The 16,767-nt window shown below is 44.0% G+C and overlaps 1 protein-coding gene across 1 annotated transcript in view; it reads right to left on the bottom strand.

Annotated features, from left to right (window-relative positions):
* The window catches only part of DNAJC6 (DnaJ heat shock protein family (Hsp40) member C6), a gene marked incomplete at its 5' end in the record, with an annotated part of 34,500 nt that overhangs the window by 2,976 nt on the left and 14,757 nt on the right, over window positions 1-16,767 (bottom strand). The window contains 14 exons of the mRNA XM_082765811.1: window positions 143-319; window positions 2,267-2,412; window positions 2,770-3,030; window positions 4,553-4,687; window positions 5,401-5,469; window positions 6,812-6,964; window positions 8,060-8,506; window positions 9,346-9,426; window positions 9,544-9,737; window positions 9,915-9,994; window positions 11,560-11,677; window positions 12,081-12,275; window positions 13,437-13,570; window positions 14,987-15,109. Of these exons, the coding sequence (XP_082621937.1) occupies window positions 143-319; window positions 2,267-2,412; window positions 2,770-3,030; window positions 4,553-4,687; window positions 5,401-5,469; window positions 6,812-6,964; window positions 8,060-8,506; window positions 9,346-9,426; window positions 9,544-9,737; window positions 9,915-9,994; window positions 11,560-11,677; window positions 12,081-12,275; window positions 13,437-13,570; window positions 14,987-15,109 (2,313 nt within the window). The remainder of the gene's footprint in view (window positions 1-142; window positions 320-2,266; window positions 2,413-2,769; window positions 3,031-4,552; window positions 4,688-5,400; window positions 5,470-6,811; window positions 6,965-8,059; window positions 8,507-9,345; window positions 9,427-9,543; window positions 9,738-9,914; window positions 9,995-11,559; window positions 11,678-12,080; window positions 12,276-13,436; window positions 13,571-14,986; window positions 15,110-16,767) is intronic.

Raw genomic sequence — 16,767 nt, 5'->3', positions numbered from 1 at the left:
CTTGAAAAAATCTTGAACTAGAAAGTTACTACAAACTTGTTTGTACCAATTAATTATTCAACCACATTTAACACTTTATAATTAATCTTACTTTTTGAGGACAGTGACGATTTCTGAACAGCGTGAACTAGGAAAATCTCACCTTGTCGGGATGAACCACAAGCACTGCCCGCCGGTAGACCTTCTTCACTTGCTCTGGCGTTACAAGATCTGCCATACTGACAGGCTTCCACTTGGTTTCCCCTGCCCACAAGACCGTGTGCATAGTGGACAGCAGCGCTCGTATATTTCTCTCCTTCCCTTCAATCCATTCCAGGACCTGAAGAGATGAACGTGAATCTTAATTTATGCCTTACATCACATATTCTGGTAGGAAAAGGTTTCTCCATTTGAAAAGCAATGACTCCAAGGAGCATCTCGTATTTTTTCCCCAAGTTTTAGAAGGCCTTTGGGAGATATTTGTTAAAGATATCTGTCAGTTTTGTAATTTTTATGTCACCAGTTGAAGGTTAAGAAACACCCAGAGCAACACCCCTGTCAAAATTACTGAGCTGGTCCATTGCAAAGAACACTTCTGAACAGAATTAGATGGAACAGTCAAAAGATAAATTAAATGTTTAACTGCGTGGCTCTTCGGCAAGCTTAATTGCATACTTAAAAATAAGCTTGACTGGAACTCTGCTGTGGATACACATCTTCAGAAGACTTTACTATTTAGACATGCATAAAAGAATCATGCTGAAAATTGGCTTCATTGCAAATCCTTTTAAACTCTGTGTCAGAAGCCTCAAATTGTCTCCACGTGCCTGATTTTTTTTTTAATCTGTAATCCAGCAGTTAAATAAAACACTTCCCTAGATGATGCAGTCCCTCTTAGTGGTTGCCATTTTAGCCCACACTTGCAGAAAGGGAGGAGGACAGGGATGCAAACACCAAAACCAAAGTGTAAATAGACTCCGAGGCTTAAGAAGTGATTCAACAAAATAAAATGCATCAGAGCAAAGTGAATGGTATTGGGAATGGAGAATCACGCTTCAGTAATTCTGCAGCTTGCTGAGGGGAAAATGTTGCACACATTAAGTGGTACCACACGAATAGCTGAAGTTGTACAGCTCAGGAATTGAGAGAAGTGTGCCCGCCCAGCTGATGGCATGACCGCTGCCCAGCTCCATTACAAGCAGCATGGTTGCTGGCACGCACTTTCCAAATGTTAAACTTTCCAAAAAGTTAAAGAAAATGTATTAATAACCACTCATTCTGCTCTTCTGGTTTTTAGAAGTTTGCTTGGCTTTTGCTTTGGGCTTTCACTCTCAGTTCTGTATCTTTCTGTAATTATAATTTGTGGCTTTATATTCCCAATGCAGAGTGGGACAGAATTGATTTCCTTCCTTCATAATAGACCTGTAGTTTGGCAATTTATTCTGGTGAGATGAGGGAATTCCAAAGTAGACAAGATTAATGAGACTGAGGTTTAGTTCCATCAGCTGTGCCTGCTAGTCAGAGCTGCAGTAATGTGGCAGACCAGCAGCCATGAACTGAGCAAGCCACTGTTGCTTGCCACAGTCTCGTTTAGGATAGAAATGAATCCTTGGAGTTTTAATTGCATTCCAAAGGATATTCACCTCTCCAGGAAAGGTGTGAAAATGTGTTATATGAACAAACAGCAGGAAGCTCTCACTTTCTGCCCCAAGGCAGTCTCATTCTGAGGTGAGGTCCCTCATTTGGCCAAAAGCTGGGTTTGGCAGAAGGACAGGCAGAGACCTTAGCTTCTTACAAATGAGCCAGATGAAAGAGCAATGATTTCAGGAGAGAGGGCGTTACTTTTAGAAAAACTCACTCCTTTCTCCAAGCGGTATCTCTCCTTCTGATGCAATAGTGGAGATTCTTTAAGATATTCTCCACTACCTGCAGTATCTGACCGTTTTCTGATCACATTGCTGTCTGGGGTGCGGATGGGGAGCACAGCAGTTCATGACACTGCCAAGTTCAGACACCTACCTTATGACAAACAAGGATGAGAGGTACCGTGTGTGTTTGCAATCCAGCAATGCCATGGAGGATGTGCACTAGATTAAGTGCTAAAACAGGAGCACAGCTTCTGGCCCTAGATGATCTTCCCATTTGCTCAGCTGCCCCTCTAACGCAGTAAAGCCAGTGACTGACTGCCCCCCTCCACCTTTCAGGAGCGGTGTTTAAGCAGCCTCCAGCATGAGGAGAGTGAAAGACAGATTGAATGACTAACCACATAAATAGGAACGTTGCTTACTTTCAGTTTTTCAGGGTCCATTTCCTTAGCCATTTCTTCCTTTCTCATCTCAGCTATTGTTTTGGGCCCCTTCTTGTCCTTGTGAGCATTAAAACCTTGGCCAGATAATAGATCTTCGAAATCTGCAGACACTTTTGGTTTTGAATCTTGAAAAGCAAGAAGTTGTTCTCACAATGCAGGTTTATTTAACACAGATTTTCCACCCCAGTCACCCTCCCCACACTCTACCAGTCTCAGAGTGCTGATGAATATATGTAGGTTCTCACAAAAGAGGTATAAGCTAATGCTACTTTAGAATTATCATCATCACCCATTTTAATCCAGGATTTTCTATGTATTAGCATGCTTTAGAGTCTAGGACAGGACAAGTAGTGTTGAACTTCATAAATCAAATGATCAGCTTGCCAGACTCTAGCCTGTTTTGGTGTTTGTGCATTAATGCAAATGTTTGAGCAGTATTGCAAAGAGCCAACCTTTTGGACACTGAACTCTGAAATGCTTACCAGCGTTAGCTGGTCCTTTTCCACGCTCGCTTTGTGCTCCCGGCATTGCTGAGAAACTCACGTTGTAATTGGGCTTGTTCTGGGGAGAGGCATGAGGCATGCTTGGCTGGGCTTTGGGCTGTGCCTGCTGCCAGCCGTAGCCAGCTCCTTGCTGCCAACTGCTGCCGCCCATGGGCTGGGGAGAGGGTTTCTGCGGCGAGGGGGGGAATCCTCCTCCCATGCCTGTCGGCGTGGTTGGTTTACTGGCAAACGAAGGCCCACCTGCACGGTACGGGGAAAAAGAGTGACGGCGTGCGTTAGAAAACAGGGCAATGACTCACTTTCTGAAAAGGGAACCTAAACAAAATCCCCCAGGCGGCTGGCTTCCACTTTCAGCTCTGCCACAACCGTACTTTCGCAACATCATGCAAAGCCCTGCAACTTTCCTGCCACCGCTCTGCAAACTGCTTAAAAGACAGCACCCGCCTCTGGAGCTCGCAGTGAAATCAGAGCAGCAGCTTACTGGGGAAAAGCAGGGACAGTGACACCCAGCTAGCTGGGAACCACAGCTGCTGTGTTATAGAGGCACTGCCTGGTTGACACGCTGAAATACTATCTCCTCACGCTGTGCTGCTGTGGTGTTATCCCACAGAGGTGTTTCTTTCAGCACCTTGTTACTTTAGGGGCTGGTTCTCTGATTTAGTTTGTGCTGGGTGATATTTAGTGTTGACGTTTTATTATTTGAGACTAATCTCCACACTTAACTTTGAGCTCTGGAACATGCCATGGAAAGTGGGTCAAGTGCTTTTGACTTAGTTATGAACAACAAAAATGTGGTTAAATATCCTGTGCAAGCCAAGTCATTTGTTTTTGAACCCCATAGCTTTGCTACAGAATACATGCTTTAAAAGCACCTCAACCGCTCTGACATGAGTCTTGGCATTCTTTTTATTTTGCTCCTGCAGAGCAGCTAGTGATCCAGCAGAGGGAACTGGGAAACCTAATTCCAGAACCATGCTGGTACTGACGCAAAGGCGAAAACAAACATCAGATAAAACCACAATGGCTTGCAAAGAGCTGAGGGCAGTGACAAAGGGGAGAAAAATCTATTTACCAGAGTCAGGGAGACTGACATGCTGGATTTTAAGGAAAACTTAAATCATTTGTCAAAATTGTCTTTTTAAACGTTGGGGCTGATGGTTTGCTGATAGTTTTGTGAGATAAAACAAGGAGGAAATGCTTGTCTCAGAGCCAAGTAAACAGTTCTTTGTGGCCAGGTGAAAATGAAAATGGATTTGGACTCCACTTTCCGATAATGCTGCAAATTGGAGGCAGACTAGTGAGGTTCCACAGGTTTCTTCAGAAAAGGAGGAAAGTGAGTCAAGGCGAGAAGGACAAAATATTTCCTCAAGGACCCCAGGAGCTTTGAAGAGCCAGCACCTGTTCCCAGGCACTGCTCCAAGGTCTGCAGCAACAGTTCTGCAGTTGGAGTTAAACCCATCAGTATCAAGGGTTTTTGTCTAAGGATGCTGCTGAGACTGAGGCTTTGCTTTGCAAACCACGTAGCCTACAGGCTCCCAACAGGTTGTTAGCACTTTTTTTTTTTTTTTTTGATGGAACATCAGTAAAAGCACAGGCTTGCTAAAAACTTACAGAGAATTATGCAGGAGGGAATGCCTGAAAATGGCACTGGCATGCAGCTAGGCTGAGAAAACCCACAAAGTTCTTTGTCATATATCAGGTTGTTCATTTTATTTCTCTAAGACAGAGGAAGCTGGTAACGTTTTGTGTAAGGGATGCAAACCTGCTAAACTCGCTCCAAGAGTCCCCAGGTCAGCAAATGGATCCAGTGTTTGGGGTTTAGGCTGATGAGTAGGAGTGCTATGGAGGGATCCTGTAGGACTGGTGGCAGCTGACCTGCTTCCCATACCTAGGCCGCCTTAAAGAAAGGAAAGGGGAGAAGAAAAAAAAAAAAAAAAAAAACACATCAGTTTTTATCCTTATTTTAGCTGAGTGCAGCTCTTAACCAGTGCTCAGTCACATAATGTTACAAGACTGCTGTTAAAATTAAGTGTATTGTTGTCAGGTTCCTGAGCACTCTCAATTCAGCGTTGGCCCAGACTGCTTGCACTCCCACTCACAATTAGGCTCAGCAACGAGAACATTCCCTAGACTGTCTGCAGTGACAGAGTAATTATGATAAATGGATATATTTTAAGAACTAAAAGCCTTCACGAAGCAAGTTTTGGTAGGACACACATACTCTCCCAGGAGTAAAAAAGAATCATGCTGTTATTTAGCAGCATCCAAGGAACGTACAGCATTTCCCAGGTCCTCCTGACTCCACATCTTAACAAAACAAAATTGCATACACCCCCACCTGTCCCACCTCAAGCCCTGGTCTTCTGAGGAAGGAAACACAGATTTTTGAAGAAGTTTAGCAATCTCTAGCCAGACGCTCACATGGATGACTGGGAGACCAGAGCAATAGTACTTGCTGCAGTTCAGACAAGACTAAAATCCTGATCCAAGCTTTGCTGTATTAATCAATGTATTAATCAATGTGTTAAGCAGCAGAAAGTGGCAACTCATTGTCTGCAATCACCCTCTCTAAGGGTTTCTTAAGTGTCCTTGTGTTCTTATGACACATACCTGGTTTGCTGGGCCAGTCCCAACCACCTGAAACATCTGGTTGTATGGAAACCGTTGGTGTGCTAGAAGCTAAGCAGAATGAGTACGTATAAACATCTCAGAGCAATACAGCAAAAACAACATAATCCAGCACCTAGGAAGGGCAGGGAGCAAGGAGCAAGAGAGACAGTACAGGGCTGTGTCCATTTGCTAATTGGAGTGAACTTCTGCCCCACAAAGAACATTGAATATTTACAATTTTTTTCTGATCTCATACTATACAGAGGTGAGCGGGGAAGGACATAGATTTACAGTCTTCATTTCATGGCAACTTTAGCCAGAGGCTTTGTATGTAAGTTTGTATAACCTTATCACCAGAATAACATAGGTTTTTGCCTTTCTGAACACATCACAACCCAAGCAAATATCCTATATGCAAAGGGCAAGGATGGAGATCACAAATACAGCAGAGCAGCACCCACACAGACGTAAGCCATAAAGAAAGCAGTCTTTTCTTTAACGTTGTATCAAAGTCTGTCCATCTATACAGTTCACCCTGCCAGCTTTTCATTATACATAGACGCTAGCGTTGTAATTTAACACCTCATCATGCTGGGATACCATTTAAATTCCTTTCATTAGTGCAGCCAGCTCCAAGTGTGACCTGAATGTCTTATTCACAGAGTTAATTTCCAGTACCCAAATTTGGCAAAGCAAGGATGGAAGCAGTGCCAGCAACACACTAGTTGCCCCTTTTGTTATTCTGACTTTCCAGGGAGGCTTTCTTACGCATGGGACATGTGTTAGATGGCCAGACACAAACAAATTAGTATCTGAATGTGTTTCAGTCAGGGAAGGTTGTAATATTAAGTTTTGGCATGGGGGGAGAAAGGGACAGCTAAGGGACATTATTTCAAATGAAGAAAGAGATTAAAAGAATCCAAAGGAAAAATAATATTTTCTTCAAACTAGAAATTAGAAAGTCAAATTTAACTGGGAATTTGGCCAGGATTAGTATGAGATCTACAGAAAGCAGATACCTTTAACTAAAGTCACCAAAGGACACGTGTTTTCTCTAGCAGGCTTAATATGCCATGCTCTATTTAGTTTAATTAATGGCAGTTTGTTCAAACGAGACCTCATAACCACAGGAATATGCAGGCAGACATTCTTCATGGTCTCTTTTCTCATGTATACAAATAGCTTAATTAATTAAGTATAGGACTTGAACAAAACAAGTCTCGTCCTACCACACTTCAAATATGAATATGCTGTAAGTCTGGAGACAAAAGGCCCTTTCCTGTTTCGTGGGGTTTGTGTGGTTTACAGTCATTTCATGGTCAGCATTGGTTTGTACTTAATGGCTCCATCACAATTTAAAAGCAGCATTTCACGTTTACTTAAACACACCAGAAGATCCTCACGCTCTTACCCATGTGAAAGGGATCGCTGTGCACAGTTGGTGAAGGACTTCTCGTTGCCTGAAGGAAAGGATCACCGGGGACATTTGCTGAACCAAGAAAGGAACCCAGGAGGTCTGGACCAGCTTGCTTAGGGCTACTTCCAAATGGATCAAAGGCAGTTGCTGTAAAACAAATGTGAGAAAACAAAATCACTAACCATGTACAAGGACTACTGCACTACCTCTGGAAGGTGCCAAAGACGTCAGCCACAGCATCGCTCACGCCAGTGCCTCCTTAACAAAATGAAAAAAAATGACTGTTTCCGTACAAGAAAGTTGGCAGGCATTGCAAATACTTTTAAGTTATTAGTTGCTGAGAAAAAGTAAAGTAAGCATACTGTGCTCTTTGAATTATGCACGCGTTGACAACGTGTCAGCTCTCAAGCTGTAACATAAAGGATTAGGCAAACCAAACCCAGGGGGGCTGTGCAGTTAAGCACGGTGCAGAGACCTGCTGTTGGAGCGGGCCAGTTGCTCTCATTTTGTCTTTGGCAAAAGTGACCACCTATTTCAGAGACCCTCAGTGAATCTGAGCAACTTGGACTGGACTCCATACACTATTTGATTACACATGGTTTTCACTTGCCCTCCTCTGCTCACTTAACCCTCCATAACATCCCTCTTCCTAGCATCTCTTCAACCATTCCCTCCACCAGTCTGATTTCAATCTTTGGAGCAACAAAAATAATAAAATAATTTTTAAAATATTCTCATATTGCCTATCTTGTCTGCAGAATGACCAGAAACAGCAGAATCGTGTAGCCACATTTCATAGTCCAAGACAAGCCTCATTGCTCCAGACCCACTGAAGTTAAAATAAATAAATAACTCCAAAGCACTGCAGGTCTAACCAAAACGCAAGAGGCTAGTTTTTTTTGCTTGTTTTTAGTGAATGTATATTCTCCTCATGTGTTACTGGACACAGTAAGAGCAAAACTGATGACCTCCAGTGGCTGTAATGTAAGAAGCCAGCCAAACATATAGCTGAGCTCCACCAGGGACTTTAAGAAACCAGCCAGGCGACCTGCTTAGTGTTCACGGCTGTGACAATGCACTGAATCAGAGTAGAGGAGCTGGAAGGCCTCTTGGGATCCCTCCTGGCTCTTAGTTTCATGAAATGAGTGTACCCAAGGAGGAACAAACAGCCTGGAGCAGGTCACCCAGGTGGCATTCTCAAGCACATGCCTCATGTCACACGCAGGGCACAGCCAGCATTACCTTCTCCTGCCCTCGGGGACGGGGACGGAGATGCCGAAGCTGCAGAACGCCGAGGAGTTGACTGCACTGATCCAGGTCCCCCCACGTGAAAGACCTCCTCAGCAGCGGGCTGTCCACTTTGACTCTGGGAACCTGACCCGCCAACCCCAAACAAATCATTCAGCAAGTCTGAGTTAGAGGGGGCAGCGGCGGGCTGCGAGGGAAAACTCTTGCTCATGGGGCTACCATCCAGCCCCAGCAAGTCAACGTCTTCAGGCGGGGGTGGTGCCGGAGGCTCTTGCTGCTTTTTGCTGTGTTTTGGTGTCCCGTGAGGCTTGTCACCACTGGCATTACTGTGCTGACTGGAAAGGGACAAGAGTTCGTCATCTGACTGTTCGCTTTCCTCATGCACCAACGCTGCTCGATCCTCTGAGGTGGGGTGAGAGCTACTTTTGTCAGATTTCTGATCTAAATGACGATTAAAAATAAAATTAGGTAGCTGTTAGTTTTTTCATCACAAAGCTCCCATAAAAATCAGCTTACACGTAGAACAAAAAGCTACTGAGAACGAAGCCTAACAAAACGCTGCCATGGTAAAGATTAAATTAAAGTCTTTGCTGGCCTGCATTGTAAGCAGTCAGTTTTATTGATCAGGAAACACAGAGGGAGGTTAATTGGCTCTCCTGAAGTCTGAAGAGCAGGCACAGAGGAGAACTGAGCAAGTTTCTGGGTCAGGACCAAGCGTCCATGGTGATCTCCAGCCATGCTTCAAGATGCAGGCAAAACAAGGCTCATTAAAAAGGAGCAGTGACAAAACCCACCTTCCTAGCTTTGTCTCCTAGGCCAGGTTCCTACCGAACATATCCCTGGGGCCACGGGAGGAACGCTGCGTTTGGCACCACCGTGAGGGTTTTGAGGCATTCAGCGCTATTGAATGGCCTCTCTGACAGGCACCCTCTCAGCGCTGCGTTCTCGTAGCACCGCATATATTAAGTACAACATGAGCAAAAAGCAGCTGAGTTTTTTGTTTTAGCATCAAGGATGCCTAGGGCTAAGGTTGATGTTAGAACTATGTCAATAGGCTGTCACACACAGCACGAGCAGACAATGTTTGAAGGGGACATTGTAGGAAATTAATTTGCACTCAATTGCAACATACGGGTGTGACCAGCAATACACTGATCTAATGTGAAAGGCATGTTACAGTCAGATCCTTCAGCCTCCCTCTGTGCTTCAGGGAGGGGGAAAAAAAAAAGTTGTTTATCTCATTCTAAGCAGATTTTACTTTAAAGACTAAGTCTGCCTACCTTGCCAGCTGAGAGATGAGAAGAACGCACTCTGTCCAACGTTTCTGATGTTGTCTGGGGGTGAATCTGTAGGACATTTACCTGTAGCACAGAACACCACCATAAATAAATAAAAAAAATAAATTAAAATAAATCAAAACAAATTTTAGCATCTTGGTAAGCATGCGAATCAAGTGAGTAAAGCTGTGCAGCTCATACCTGCCAAAGCAAGAGTGTCCTGATGCTCCTGATGGGAGGAGAAAAGAATGGTTGGATTGATGTCTTTTGTTGTGAAGTTCTCCCAAGGAGGAGTTAATTCTGTTTGTCTATCAGTAGATTGTATTTCTATCTCCAGTATGACATGAAAGAGCTGGGGATATTTGTCTGGAGAATCACAGGCATCCAGTTCAGGTCTAAATGGGGACAAGAACTGGTCAATTAAAAAGAAAAGGATGTTTCTGCAAATCTATACAGTCTTTCAATAGATGCACACACACAGACTCTCATGTTTCAGCTGTGAACATTCTCCTTCAGCCTTCGTAAGGCTTTTATGCTTCAGGTTTGATTAATGCTCAGCTTAAAATACTCACTTGGTGAATTTTAATGTGGTTGTTCCCAGCGCTATGAATCCAGTGTGAAATTGAATTTGGAATATTTGTGTGTTGGTCATCTGGAAAACAGAGCACCAGACTGAACAAGAGCTTAAACTGACAGAACTAAAATATTTGTTCACTGCACATACAGACTTTTAAGGCTACCTTACTACCTGTTACTACATAGACTAATTATAACTGCTACAAAACCTAACTCATTCTGCCTGTTTTACAGAAAGCGGAGCTTTCCTTTCTCAAACCCCAATATTTCCATCTGCTTCAAATTTTCCTTATGCTTCCAGACAGTGGAGCGCCTTCACAGCATTCAGGACTGTCTTCATTTCTGGGATCTACTTGACATTTTAGCACTTAAATGAAGCTGACATATTTCCATTAAATACATTGCAGAAACAGGTTTGTACCCCAGGAACATACGAGACCATTTCACCTGCAGTAGCAGCTTCAGTAAAGCGTCATCTATACCGCAAGCAGCACCAGTAATGAATTAAGAAGAGAAACATTCGTGAGTCACTCTGCAACTTGAATAGTAAGGTTTCAAACATGTCTTCAGGAAAATTATTAAGATCTCAGATAAAAGTATCAGGAGATACAGTGACCACTGGAGAACGCAGCCACCACACCCAGCTGGTAGCTGCAGGCTGAAGCTGTTCTGCCTGATCCATCTGCAGCACCCGCCTGCAGGGAGCAAATGAGGTGGTACTCCAAGCAGGTGGGAAAACATTTGTTTCCCCCCACTTCCTCCCATCACTTTTCACACTTTAAGTCACAACAATTCAGATTATTTCACTGATTAAACCAATTAACCCTCATTGCCACAAAGGTTAATGGAGTGAGTTGTCTATCACAACCACTGATTCGGTTATTGCAAACCCAATAAAAGTTTGCTAGTCCGAACAGACTGCATCTCCAAATTCCTCTTCTGCAATTACAAGAGCCAGAGAACAGCATTTTAAAGGCAATCTGAAATCCTAGAACTGCACAGACCAATAAATATTTTCACTTTCAGCACTGCTACCATGCTGTGGGGAGGAGCTGTGGGTGCGCTCACTCTGGTTCCCCTCTGTTCTCTCCCCCCAGTTTCCATCACCTCCCATTTCTTTGATCTGCCAGTGTGAAGAGGTCTTTTGTCTATGGGGAAGGTGGCTGCCTGGCCAGCCTCTGGCTTATGCAGTCTTTCCCATCCCCACGGCTGCCCAACCAGCACAAATTGCCTTTTTGCCCTAATGGTCAATAAGGTGTCTGTGTTGCTTGTTCTAGAACAGCCTTTACCATACAGGAGTGACAGCTCATTAAGTTATACTCATTTAAGCTGAGTAGTTAGAATTTTTGGTGGTGTTTTGCCCTCAGCTGGTTACTGATAGAGCTGTTTCTGTCTTCAGCATCAGCTGGAAGGATCCTACACACCATCAGTACACACTGACTCCACAAAGAGACACCAGAGGCGTCACAGACTTCTCCAAATGCTGTTCTTCATTTTCACTCGGAAACAATCAAATTTGTGTTTTCTGTCTATGCTCGGAAAACTTTCTACATCATGAGTGCCACATGCATTCTTAGGCCCCATCCTTAGCCCCCTCTTAGCTACTTTGCTTCTACCATGCAAGAGAAGTTAAACTCCTACTTTTGCTTGAAGGCGTCCCCCAATGGTTGACCTCATGTGGTAGACAGAAACAACAACATCTCCATGGACAGTGGCTCCCAGTGGAATTAGGACTTTCCCTTCTTGCACACGGTATTCTCTTTGAGGGGATGAGAAGGAAATCCACAGTTAAGCTCCCTTCCATAACATCATTACCACCCAAAAAGCACATCAACATACAGCTATCATCTCGCTCAGGCCGAGCAAACAGAAGCTACGTTCAGCACTCTCCTTAACATTAGGTTTAGGTGAAACAAACACTTCACTGGGGAAGCCAGCATAGCCCTGAACCATCTCAGTGCAGATATCCCACTGCATGTAAACTGCCAGTCAGTTGGAAGTTAATTTCAACACGAGGCACCAACCTTCAACTAATTACCTGCACTCCACGATTATCAGGCAGTCTGACAGCGACTGCAGCACAGACTTCAGGTACCTTACAGCAAAACCAAAGCCTCCTTGCGCTAAACTCCTAAGGGTGGTAGGAGATCAGAGCAACTCACTTCATTCTTTCATACTCCTGGGACGTGGTGAGGATTCTGGTTTCTCCGCTGAGGATGTCGCAGAAGGGCCGGCACCCGTTCCTTTGCTTGTTGAAACAGGGGACTGGACTGAGGGTGACTGACTTGATAGTAAGTGGTTTGCAGTGAGGAATGATGGGCTTGTCTGCTATTAGGTCGCAAATGTATCCGATGTACCTGCAGGCAGAGAAAGCCGTTACTGAAATCCCCATCCCAGGCAAACAATTTTTGTTTTGTACTTGAAGTCTACCCTGATATCCACTAAAAGTGCAGCTCTTCCACAGTCGCAGCGTGGGAGTTTCCGTATACTCCAGCAGGTTTGCAGCTGGCACAGAATTTATGCTCCCATTTGTGTTTGATTACAAGAACTACAGCCCAAGGGGAAGGAAATTACCCTCTAGCTCCAAGCTGAAGGTCACTTCTCTGCACCTTTTAGGAGAGAAGGTGCAGAGCAATGGTTTTCCTGCTTTACCAGTAGAAGTTCGCCTTCTATTTTACACGCACATACCAGATGAAGTACTTTGTTAGTCAGGTACCAAAGGATTGTTATTACCACATACATAACACTGCATCTTCCCTTTGCTCTGACAGGCACTTCTGCCTCTGCTTAATGGAAATCATAAACAAGATATTTTTACAGTGTAACCTCCTGCAAGGATGAGGCTGACACAGGGAGGGGAATTCACCAAGGTCCTGTTAACTACAGACTTGTCAGCTTTCCCGAGCTAGAGCACAAAGGGTTTGGAACATTTATTCCTCCATTACTATTACATCAATGTGAGTGAAATGGAAGTGGCCATAAACATCAGTTAAGACCTGTCAAAACTAAGTTACACAACTAATGCATGAGTACTGCTCATGCTGCAACAGGAATCCTGGATTTTCAGTCTGTTGCCTCCTGCCAGCACCTTCAGGCTGGTTTGGGTGGAGAAAATGGGGTATGTGGCATGCATACCCTTCAGCTCACATGCATTATTTCATAAAATCAGACGATAACTCAGGTTGGAAGAGACCTCTGAAGGTATTTGTTCAAAGCAGAACTAACTTTAATGTAGCATCTAACCCCAGAGCTGGATTATGCTGCTCAGGGTGATACCCAGCCAAGGATCTCTGAGGACAGAGATCCCACAGATGCCCTGGAAAATCTGCTCCAGTGCCTCATCACTACTTTACCACATATTTAATTAATTTATTTATTTTTCCCAGGGAACAAAGTGATAACAATGCATATCTCAGCCTAGGGGCCGGGGACACCTTGACAAAATGCACAAGGATACTCGTGCAGTGTTTAGTGCGAGGAAAATAGCTCCTGCATGGCATTTAGCCACTATACTCTACCTCCTGTGAGATGGCCACAGTACGATTCCAGGTCTCTTTGTGTTCAGCAGCTGCACAGCAGGGCCTGGATTAGAGAAGAGGTGACAGAAACAGAACATCGCGCTGACCAGAACTGCTGAGGCTGCACGGCCATCCTGTTAATTAGAGCAGGGTGGGAGGAAGAAATGAAAAAGTATCAGAGACGTCCTTTATTTTCGGCAGAACACTCTCCACTGTTCCCTAAGTCACCTAAAATAATTTCTCCAGAAAGCCTAGTAATGAATTGCATGATGACAAGGAATTTCCAGTCCTGTGCCTTTTGTTTAATGCCTAGGACTTCAGTGAGCTGCAGTGGTCTGGATCAAAGCTGACATCCAAAAAGCAGCCAAAGCTGAGGACGGCTCAGATTTGGCTTCAATGCCCAGAAGCATGTTTTGTCTCCAGCTGTAGGATTTGCCATCCCATTCCTGACCCAGGCCCAAGATCTGCTCAAGGTTAACAGCCTATTTGCCTCTTCAAGTTCAGCCTCTGCCTATTGCCTCTGAAAAGATCTCCCAGTTTCACATGGGCTAAGTAGGCTTCTCCAGACTCAGCAGAAAGTATTCAGAAGGACTCACCATCTTTCACAGCATTACCCTGACATTCATTGCCCAAAGGACAGTAAAGGAATTTGATTCTTGGGCTGAATTTCCAGGACCGGAGGCAACAAGTGCATCTTAGTCTCTGTTTGAGACAAACCTGTATCCTGGAGCTGCTGGCTGCACTACACGAGGCAGGAACTGCCAGACTCGTACGTAAGGTTTACGCAGTTTGGGATCAGTCATTTCCCCAGTTCCTCCCAAGTTTACACTGATGAAAACTGACAGCCTCCTGGATTTAATTTAGGCTCCAGGAGCAAAACAGAACTCTCCTCTTGGGCATTACTGTCAACATAAAAGGTTGGCTGGGGTAAATTACAAGCTAGTCATACAGAATGACAGCACCCTCATGCATCAGATCTACGTGTTACCTGGTCCTGAACAACCCTTAAGGGGGAGTCAGCGGCCCAACTGGCTGTGGTGCACCACGAGGGGCAGAAGGCAACTGGATGTCTTCAGCCAGGTCTGACAGCAACCATCGCAAGAGACTGACAACCTCAGTTTTACAGTTAAACAGAATTCCCAAAGACATGTTTGCTCCTGCACTTCCATCAGCAACCCTCAGTCTAGAGCTGGGTTTAGCCCTATGACTAAACACAATTAAACACAAAGCAACAGAGGGCTGACGATCCTTACAGTCAGTTCTTGAGAGAAGTTCAAGCCATCAGCGGCTCATAGATCACTGCTGGAACAATTGCAACTTCTCTGACCTTGCATTGCTCCATGTTCAGTGCTAGGTCTCCCAGGTTAGCTATGGAGCTGCAAATAAAGCCCCTTTCTAGGGGGCTGGTTTTACCACATTTCTTTTATTTATTTATTTATTTATTTATAAGAAATTGTCACCATCCTTGTAGACAGACTCTAGATGTGCAACAGGCAGTGTGACATAAGACTCACAGGTCTGAAAATCTGCTCACATTCTGCCCTACTCACCATGCAGTGGATGACGCACACATTCTTGGGGTTCTGCTGTAGCCAGTTGTGCATGTTCTTACAGACAGCATAGAGGTTGTGCAGGCTGGGCGCTTGTCGTACTGGCCAGCTACATTCGGATACCTGCAGGAATTGCACAGTGAACAAAAGCTGGCTTCATAAGAGCATTAGGCAGGGCGTGCTTTTACAAACGCTTTCTGCCAAGAAACATACTTCTCCTTTGCAACCTAGAGTTACGTGCTTGAAACCTACTCCCTCTCTGATGTGTAATTCTGATCCCCGACATTCATGAATTATGAACGTACAAACAAAAAGGAACCCTCAATTGAATAACGAGATTTTGATGTCTTTTCATTGATGATACGTTTTTATTTTTTAATTGCATTCCAAGCCAGATTATCTTGAGTGGCCTTCCATAGCACTCCAGTCTCGCAGCTGCACATTGATTTCTGTCAAAAAATCTTTGTACAAGTTGTCCCCAAAAACCACGGCTCTGATTTTCAAAGGATACTGAACATCTGTTATTCTCAGTCGTTTTGTGTAATAGGATTTTCAAGCCCCATTTGACAGATATTAGATTGATGAAAGGGAAACTTCTGTTCAAAAAAAAAAATCCTATCTGAGTAAGCATAGTTAAGATATGAGCCAGAAAAAATGAATGACTTCTTAGAGTTGAAAACCCACAAATCCTAAAGTATGCCTGGTTACTATTCATCAGCATACTAGTTCTGAGTCACGACATCTCAAAAAGAGTTTTCACAGTCTCAAACAGCACATCAAATAGCCTTCTACAGACATCTCAGTTTTATTTGTTTTTAATTGAAATGTCTTTTTTTAAACGTCATTTCTGGCTAAAAGAAATTTAAAGGAAAAACATTTGTCATTAGACAAATGATTGCTTTTCTCTCAGCTGAGATTTGGGTTCTGTTTAATGAAAACCAGGGGCAGGAAGGAGATTGTTTGACCAGGTGTTCTTAAATGGCCGTACCATTTTCATACCTGACCGTGTCATCTCTCAGAGAAAGGCAGGGCTCCAGGATTCATAAAAGTTGCATTTAAGGTTCTCTCTTACATATGTACACCTGCACAACAGCTGATAGCAGAAGCACGAATCCTGCCCAGCACATCATTGATTCTCTTGCCTATACCTCTTCTGCAGCTTTTCAGGAAGGGGGACAGAACAACCAAAGGCTCACTGTGTGGTAGCTCCCATGCAGGAATGGCCCCCATCAGCTTTCTGTTCCACAGACCTGACAGCGTTTGCTTTGCTGAAAGCACAGGACCATTGTAAGTTCTGAACTAGAGAGTTCACAAACATTCATTCAATTCTTTAATAGACCCAGAATGCTGATGCCATAAGTGAGATAGAGGTGCCTGACAATTATTTTTCTATTATCAGGCAAGCCTTCTCCTTCCAACCCCCAGTACTTTTGCACCAGGCTTCTAGAGGTACAAGATCCACTTGCAATTAGAGCACCAAACCACAATGCAGATTACAAGAGGCTGCTAGAATTAATATGACCAGCGACCTTTGCACTGATGATTCTCTGAATAGGTCTTAGGACAACACACTGTCAAGCATCTGGAAAAGCCATTATCACTTACAAAGTAAATAATACACATTTCCCACAGTCCATAATTATATATTTACTTTGTCTATAATTACACATCTTTCTGCTGGTTCGCAATTAGGAAATTAAATACATGGGAAGTAGCATTTCATTTATTTCAGATATAACCTCAACACCCCTCACAAAAGGCAGCCTTACAGAAAAGGAACG

The sequence above is a fragment of the Aythya marila genome (assembly GCF_965140915.1).
Source record: "Aythya marila genome assembly, chromosome: 8".
NCBI classification, from domain to species: Eukaryota; Metazoa; Chordata; class Aves; order Anseriformes; family Anatidae; genus Aythya; species Aythya marila.
This window is presented reverse-complemented; position numbering and strand designations above follow the sequence as displayed.